Genomic DNA, 9,434 nt, shown 5'->3' on the forward strand with positions numbered 1-9,434 from the left:
TGATTCACAAAAAATTTGCATTTCATCACTTGTAGTATGACTAAAACAAATTGTTCAATCTCTTCGAGGTTTGACATGCTACTCGGAATATCCCAAAGATTACTCTTCACATATGAATGAAGGAAAAAATGTGCTTTCCAACACAAACCTCTTTAAAAATAAATTCAAAGCACATTTTTCTATTTTTTTTGTTTGCATTTTATACCATAACACTCAAATATTTCACACCCCATCCTTACACCCTTTGTTATGCAAGGCACATTTACGTAGTAATATATTTTAATTTGTTTTTTCAATGCATGCTAGTGAAATAGCAAGACAGTTTATATCTGTGAATTAACTTTATGCAGACTCCTTATCCTTTTCATATATGTGTCTCACGATGGACATGTTTAGTTAGCGCGATCACATGCTAAAGTAGATTAGTGTGAAGTGCTAAAAGAATCATTTCTCTATTATTTTTTTATTTTGTCTGAGAAGTTCATGAGAAATGGTTTTCCATTTTATGGGTATTGACATGGTGTCTTGTGATTGAGCAATTTCCCCCACACGGGGTACTCACCCTTAATGCAACCCTTGATGTTCACGTATCAACAATATATTTTAATTATTGCAAGGTTGAACATGTCATTTTACTAACGCGTAATAACTTCAATAGCTAAATAGTAGTCTTGATTGGGTAATCATTTTAAAAGGTGTAAAAAAAAAAAAAAAAAAAGTGTTTAGTTAATATCTATCCACCAAATATATTTTTGTTTGGTTCATTACATGACCAATGAGATGCTTCTAAATAAAGTTCATTTATAAAAATGTTGAAGAGATTCCTTCTAGTATATATTTTCTTGACCTCTTATTTAATTTTTAGATCCTACCTCTTCATACAAAAAACTAAGTACTTTTAGAGGTTCTTTTTCCTATTCACTTGAGTGGATTCATAAAGAACGGAAAATTATTGGGCATGGGGCTATCTCCAAATTGAATCCCTTTTGAGATCAATATCAAATTTCCAAATGGTTCCTCAACAAACCTTATGAAAAATTCTTATTTACATAAAAATTTCATTTAGTATTGGGTAGGATTTAAGACACTAGCAAGTAACCATATCTAACCATACAAATTAAGATTCATTTTTATTGCTTCCTTATAAGAATCATTACAACTAACTCAACAACCTAATATGTAATTTCTTTTTATTCAAATGGGACAACAATAAGGGGGTGTTAGTTTCTTCCTGGAAACACCAATCAACATTAAGATTATCCGAAGATATACATCACATTCTATTATTAATCACAATAAGTAATACATATTTTTAATTTTCAGATGGATCACATAGACTATTTAAGGACAAGCTCAATGGATAATCCTCATTTGACATAGAATTATTTGTATTACTACTCATGGTTCTTGAAGCATTAAATGCAAGATCCTAATATTGAACCATTTCTTAAAATATCAACTTCTATGCAATTAACGATATTGAAAAATCTTATAAAGAAATGTCCCTTCAATGCAAATAAATTTATGACTCCTTAGGTATAGCTTGAACTTTCCTCGACTTCCTTTTTGTGGCGTAACCATATCAAATCTATCACTAGGCTCTATATTATTTCAAGCACAATAGAGGTAAAAAATCTTTAGGAAATAAATTGAAGCCTTTAGAGACAGGTTAGTTTTTCCTAACATATGTTGGAAGAATCAAATGCATCTAATAGAAGAATTTAGCACCTCTCCTACAAATCTTACTACTGTTTTCTAAAAAGCCAACCTTCATTTAGTCCCCACTCCTAATTAGGATGATACAACAATATAAACTTGTGCAACTTCATTAAAAAATAGCACTAAAGAAATGGTGCCAAGATCACTCTATTTTCCCTCAATGCTATCTACCATTTCCTTGATTTTACTTCTCCCTTACGACTTTAGATTCAATTTAAAATGGAAGTGTTCATTGTCCAACACAAAGTTTATCAAACAAGTTCCAATAATATCTAATTTTGAATCACAACAAGAAAACCCCATGCTCATTGGAAAATCTCCTTGCTTCCTCTGTAATAATCTACCCTATTCCTCTTCTACCAAAATAATCCATTAGGAAATCTTAGTTCGACCCTCATTCCTAGAATATTCTTTCTACCATTTTTACTTGTATACCATCTTTAATGGTGAACTACTTAAATGGAAAAACATTATGAAGGGTGTTTCTCTCTCTAATAATGGCGTGTTTGACACTTGTTCATAAGGAAATTGTTTGTTTTATCATAATTTAGATGCTCTAATGTACTTTAGAATATAATTTTCCCTTTGGAAGTCATTTTTTTTATCAATATAACTAGAATATCTCTCTTTAGATGATAAATCTCACTCAAACATTGTAAGATAGTCTAAGGGTACACTTTGGTGTGGTCTTGAAATAGCTAGAGTAGATCTAGGATCAACTAAAAGCGATCAAGATCAATCATCAAGACCTCTCTATGAAGTTGGACATGATCACTAGAGAAGATGGCAATCTCTCTGAAATGGGAAAGACTTTGTAGAATAAGGGTCACCGAGACTATGCCAAGTGTCTATATATCAAGAGCAAACATTAGATTGTCAATTACATGATCAAATGTGTTGATACCTACATAAAGACTTGTTCTCCATTGCCTAGCATAAACATCTAATGATTAATGTGCTAACTATATATATGTGGAACCTACTTTCCATATAAAGAACTGTTATTGACCACAACATACCAGAATTATAGTCTCTTCTATTCTCTACAATTATTACTCACTCGTAAAAACTCTATGCTTGATTGCTTATACTGATGAATTTAATGTTTAATTCCTCTTATTTTGCTGCAATAATGCACTTTCATCCTTCCACTTATAATGCAAGATCATGGAAATGAAAAATGAAAACTAAATTCTCTCCAACTATGTCTCTTCTCACGCACCACATTTAATCAGTTGTTTGTATAACACAATCTTTTTGTTAAAAGAAAAAACAGCCAATCACAAAAAAATTAAGTTTGCAAGAACTTTAATAAGCTCAGAGAAGAGTCCATGATATTAATGATGCAAAGATTTGCTCCAGAGAAGGTAGGTTGTATCACAATTTTCGTCGTCATTTAGTGTTTAGTTATATACAGCGGTTTCTACAGAGCCCAGCATATCATTAGTTACCAATGTAGAGATTACATCTCAATCTTGAGACAGACATTCTTCTAGAAACTAGAATTAATAAAATGAAGTACATAAACATCAGATAACTTCAAGGAAGTCCACTTTTAATAAAATTGCATTATTCAATCAGTGCTGGGCTTTCAGCATAAAAAAAGACAAAGAGCCAAGCATCTAGAATTATGTGGGCAGTTGCATCAAACGAGCTAAAATAGGACGCGAAGCATTTCAGGTGCATTTGTCCCTACAATGACTCATTTGACATGCTTTAAATTTAACGTTGTAAAGAAAAAGTCTCTATATTGTTTTATATTGCTACGATTTTATCACCATAAATTGACTGATTTTCTGTTCTCTTGCAATTAAATCCCATTTTTGTGTTCACATTGGCACACCAGATCAAGGAGAGTATTCATGTCGTTATCACAGCCCAAAAGACTACAAGTTCATTTTTTAAAGAGATTTCAATGATGTTGTGATGCTGAAAATTTCATATCTACCTGAATCTATTTATATGATTTTGGCTTAAGTATGATTATATCATATCTACCTGAATCTATTTATATGATTTTAGCTTAAGTATGATTATATATAATTTTATTATCATTGAGTTTTATAAATATGATTTTGATTCTTACTTTTTATGTTTCTATCATTTTAGATCAAGTATGTTGACAAATTTTACTATTAAACTTTCAAAATTTAAATATTTGTTCCTATTTTACTAGTCATTCTAGTGAATCTAACATACAATTTTGTTGGTGTATACAATTCTAGAAATCAAAACTTGACTTAGTAAAAGAGAGTTACTTGTCTTATCAAGTGATTTCAATTACTCTATACTAGAATCAACTAATCTAAAATTTATTTAAAATTAATTTATTATTGAAATTATGCAAATGAATCATTTTAGTGTTTTACCTCTAAAAAATATTTATTTTCTAACTAAAAATAAAATAATTAAAAGAAAGAAACTAATGCTAATAAATAAATAAATAGAACTCACAAGTTGAAAGAAAAAGTGAGAAGGGATATAAAAAAGGAACTTGAATTGTAAATTTGTAGTTTACTCAAAACACTAACTTGGACACAAAATTATTGTGTAAAAACATGAAATGAAAAATAGGGAGTATAATGGAATTTACCGTAATAAGAGTTCAATGTAAGAATAATGAAATAAACTGGTTTATTAAAGAAGTTGTTGAATTTATAGGAAAATAAAGAGGTAGAATATATCATTGGATAAGATGGAAGATGAAATATTCTCCTCTTTAATGAAACTTATAACACAAGAAAAGAAGAAGAAATATTTTTGTAGTTGTTTGGAGATTTACTTTGAGGTCAAATTTCTATTTTAGTATTCCTACCTTAACAACAACCCATTTTTGAAGAATATTTAGAAATAAAATGAAAAATACAAGAACTATGTTAAGGATAGTGTGAAAGAATAATTTTAATAACACTATATATTGTACATGCAGTCCTAAATGTTGACAAAATCCAAGATACAACAAAAAAAGTAATGAGATACTACGAAGAAATTGGAGAAACTACCAATTATGATGTTGCACCTAGTAAATTGAAATAGAAGGTAATTACATAAGAACATGGTTGTAAGCCACTAGATCTCATGAACAAGATCCATTAACGAGTTCCACTAAAATGAAAGAACAAAGGTATCACCTCATAAAACCCTTGCCTACTCATTAGGCACCAACCACCATCCCTATCTATTCACCACAATAATAATGTAAAACAAAAGACAACCTATTAACATGTTACAAAACATCAAAATACCTTAACTCTTGCCAACAAAATCAAAATCTCCTTTGAATAGGAAATAAATTTTGGGACAACCATAAAGCTACGAGTCTAAAGATTTGCTCCATTTTTGGTATGGGAGTGAAGATTCTTACTAAAAATTGTCTCACTTTTCTTCTTTTTCTTTTGCACAACTATTTAGGAACCTCCTAGAGCCTCACCCCTACTAACACTTCTGCATCCCTTGAGTTAATTTCTTGGTCTCCAAGGATCAAAGATCTAGAATTCCCCTCAACCACGACCTAATTGGAGATGTATTGTTTCTTTGATTACTAGAAAATATATACTTCACCTAATTGGAGATACATTGTTTCCTTGATTACTAATCATAAAAGATAAAATTTCATCTAATTTAAATTTAAATTTAAATCAATATGAGTTGGAAATAAACATGCTAATCTATTATGAAATAAATTATAAAATTGAAAGCTTGAGTTTAAGAGAATAAATCTTAGAATAAGGAACTCGACACCCCAAATATGGAGAACACGATCTAAGACACTAATGTGTCACATAGACATTTATGCTAAGCATTATTTTTTGTACAACTACAACACTAAAGAAGTTTGTAAAAAAAAATGAATCTCATTCAAAAGTTCAATAAATTTATAAACACTGCAAAATGGAAGTACCAATAATATACTACATAATAAAATTGATATAGAAATATAATTATGTTTTATCTTCCTAGCTACTACATAGCTTTCTACAATGACCAAATAATCAACTAATACTTTTCAAATACTCAACAATTTAGATAGTACATGACTATTATGCATACAAAAAGGGATCACATGAAACCATCCAAAATGTACACTACACAAGTAATTGCATCCTCATAGGGAAGTATATATAAACACCACACCTAAAGGTTAAACGAATTACAAGAACTATTTAGTAATAATTTCACTAGCCAAGTAGTATTTTTAATTAAGCAACCATTTCATAAGGTGAGTAAAATAAAAGAATTAATGTGTAGACAATACCTATGCAACATATGTGGTTTAAGGTATTGCATTGCATGACTCATGAGATTCCTCTACACAAGTCAAACATAATAATGTTGAAGAGATCCCTAGTACGATAGATGTCCTCGATCTTTTTTTTTTATTTTAAAATCTCACCTTTTAATAAATAAAATTAAGTATTTTTAGAATTTTGATTGTCTATTCAATCTAAGTGTATTTCTAAGCAATGGAAAATTATTAAGCATGGATAAATATCTTGGCATCCCTTTTGAGATCAATCAATTTTACAAACAAGTGAAAATGACTCCTCAACAAACTTTAAAATGAAATTCTCAATTTTATAAGAAAATTCTTTTGACAATCAGTAGGATTCAAGACACCAACATGATAATTTTAGCCAATCACATAAATTATGGTTTGATTTTCTCAACTTCCTGTAAGATCATTACAATTAACTTATCATAGTAATATATAATTTTCTTTGATCCAAATGAAACTAAAAGAAATGAGAGTCTCTTCTGAAAAAACATCAATCAACATTATATATATATATTATTAACCACAACATACCAATAACATATATATATATATATATATATATATATATATATAAACAACTATTATTGACCACAACATACCAATAACATGCACTCTTCTATTTTCTCAAATACTCACCTTCTCGTTAAAAATGTATCCTTGATTGTTGTATTAATGAATTTAATGTTTAATTCCTCTACTAGTTTTCTGTAGCTTATTCAGTAATAATTAAATAATTGTAGGAAATGCACTTTCGTCCTTCCAATTATAATGCGACCTAATGGAAATTAAAAATTGAAATTTAAAGTCCGCTCCTAATGCAGGGAGAAGTAAAAACGTCATATTGCATGATGCCACTGAATATAGAAACCATTTCAAATTTCAATGTTTCATTTCATTTTCCCTACTCACACAACCAAACAATAATAACAAGACAGGATTACTACAGCAACCGAGAATAGTAGCCAAATCGGGTACATGAATCCTTGAGTTGCTTGCCTCTTCTCTTCCATCAAATTGTTCTGGAAAAAACCATCATATCTTTGCTTAAATTGATTGTAGTCCTCCATCCTCCTACCCCACTTCATTGCTTTCTGTATTGTAAGCACACCATCCCTTGCATTTAACTGATTACCCATCTCATCCTCCATGTGTAAGCTGATTTCACTTATCTGCAACTTCATGCTCTCTGTATCGGCATTAGAAAGCCTACAATTCACCGTAATATTACATGAAACCAACTCCAAAGGAAAAGAATTATGAGCAGCTACCAGAAGGCTTCCAAATCCTACTGTGAAATCACCCTCACGACCCCAATAATTCTTCCGTGCTATCTGAGGTCTCCAACTCGAAAGATTCACAGCATGCTTTGTTCTTGTGTTTATCATGATCCAGCTTAACTTCATCTTCTTCAGCAACAACGTCTCACTTTCAACATCTTCCTCTCTCTTTATTGTAATTGAAGGCACAGTGCCATCACAACTGCAAAAAAGATCTATTACAAATGGGTATATTGGGAAGTTTAAGAATGATCTGCAATAATGATGGCTCATGCAATCCCCCTCTATGATTTTTGAAAAGACAGGTTTGTTGTCATAGTGAAGATCTACAAGCGACACAAAATCAGAGGGACAAACTGAAACTGCATCTGCAAGATAGTCACCAGGGACATAATTAAAACTTCCTCCAATACTTTTCTTGGAATTGGCATCAAGATATTTGGAATCTGCATTTAGTGGGGGAAAACAATCTCCATAGAATTTTCTGAATCCTCCCAGTGAAGAGATCAATTGTTTCACTTCCTCGTTGTTTGTGGAAGGCCAAAGAGAGATGCACATGTTTTCCCACAGCCATTCTTCATTTGCAAAGGACAGAAAATCAGAAGATGAACATGCTGCGTTGGCAAGCGTGGGGCCATCCACCCGCTTTAATATCTCCCCAACTATATCTCTGCTCATGCACTACATTCAATCAGTTGTTTATATAACAAAATCTTTTATTAGAAGTAAAAACTAGCCAATCACAAAATAGACTAAGCTGCAAGAACTATAAGAACCTGAGAGAAGAGTCCATGATATTGCTGATGGAAAGATTTGCTCCAGAGAAGGTAGGTTGTATCACACTTTTCCTCAGCATTGAGTGTTTAGTTATATACAACAGCTTCTCCATTACATCATTAGTTACCAACGTAGAGATTTCATCTCAATCTTGATGCATGCTTTCTTCTAGAAACTAGAATTAATAAAATGAAGCACATAAACATCAGGTTACTTCAAGGAAGCCCACTGTGAATACAATTGCCTTATTTAAACAGCGTTGAGGCTTTTAGGATTAAAAAAGACCAAAGCCAAGCATCTAGAATTATACCAGCTTGATTTTGCCCCATTCACCATCCACTGAAATAGGACGTGAAGCATTTGATGTGTATTTCTCGCTACAATGACTCATTTGACATACTTGTAATTTTGTGGTTGTAAAGAAAACGTCTCTATTTTCTAAATTGCCACGATTTTATCACCATAAATTGACTCATTTGATGTTCCCTTGGTATTGAATCCCATTTTCGTGTTCACATTGGCATATTGAAAATGCCTCTGATTATCTCATCTCGTTATCACAGCCCAAAATATTAGAAGTTCATTTTCTCAGACAGATTTCATAAAACTGCTTACTTATGTTTTTGGATTAATTTGGATTAGGGTATTATTATATTTGACCTTGTTATCATTGATTTTTATAGTTTTGGTTTTGATTATTATATTTAATGCTTGCTATTCCACATCAAATATGTGGACGTGGAACTGATTGAGGGCATTTTTATGTTCACAAGTTTGGACACCAATATTTCAAAATCTAAAAATTTAAACATTGTTGCTATTTTAGTAGTCATTGTGATTTGACATAGCACACAATTGTATTCGTAGAAATAATTGTTTTGATTTAGTTAAAAAAGTTACTTATCGTATGAAGTGATTTCAATCACTCTACATTAGGGTCAACTAGTCTACATTTTTGTTTAAAGCTAATCTATTATTGAGATTATGTAGACTAACCCTTTTATTATTTTGACTAAAAATAAATAATTATATATGATAAATAAAAACAATTTAACACTTAAAGAAATAATTGAAGCTAATAACAAAAAAAAAATAAAATTGATTATAAATTATAAGAAAAGGGGAAAAAGATTGTAAAAATGAAATTCTTATTTTAAGTTTTAAATTATCTATGTTGGATGCTAACACTTTGCATGGACAATATGACACATTGAAGTTTCACATAAATAGAAAACTCAAAACATTGGTCTCGACACAAAATTATCACCTACAAGCATGAAATGAAAACTAGCTTGTACAATGAAATTCGCAAGAAATATGAATAATATATAAGGATAATAAATTAAACTATTTTATTCAAAAATTTGATATAAAGAAAACAAAGT

General features: G+C 30.6%; 1 protein-coding gene across 1 annotated transcript; it reads right to left on the reverse strand.

Annotated features, from left to right (window-relative positions):
* Nucleotides 1-6,900: 6,900 nt before the first annotated feature.
* Nucleotides 6,901-7,950, reverse strand: LOC131029492 (probable F-box protein At2g36090). Its single transcript, XM_057959995.2, has one exon. It carries the CDS (start codon nucleotides 7,948-7,950, stop codon nucleotides 6,901-6,903), a length of 1,050 nt encoding a protein of 349 aa, XP_057815978.2.
* Between the last annotated feature and the right edge of the window lie 1,484 nt (nucleotides 7,951-9,434).

The sequence above is a fragment of the Cryptomeria japonica genome, chromosome 11 (assembly GCF_030272615.1).
Source record: "Cryptomeria japonica chromosome 11, Sugi_1.0, whole genome shotgun sequence".
NCBI lineage: Eukaryota > Viridiplantae > Streptophyta > Pinopsida > Cupressales > Cupressaceae > Cryptomeria > Cryptomeria japonica.

What these genes read in the sequence shown, in the direction of transcription:
- LOC131029492 (XM_057959995.2), bottom strand. Translation starts at nt 7,950, where the DNA reads ATGAGCAGAGATATAGTTGGGGAGATATTAAAGCGGGTGGATGGCCCC.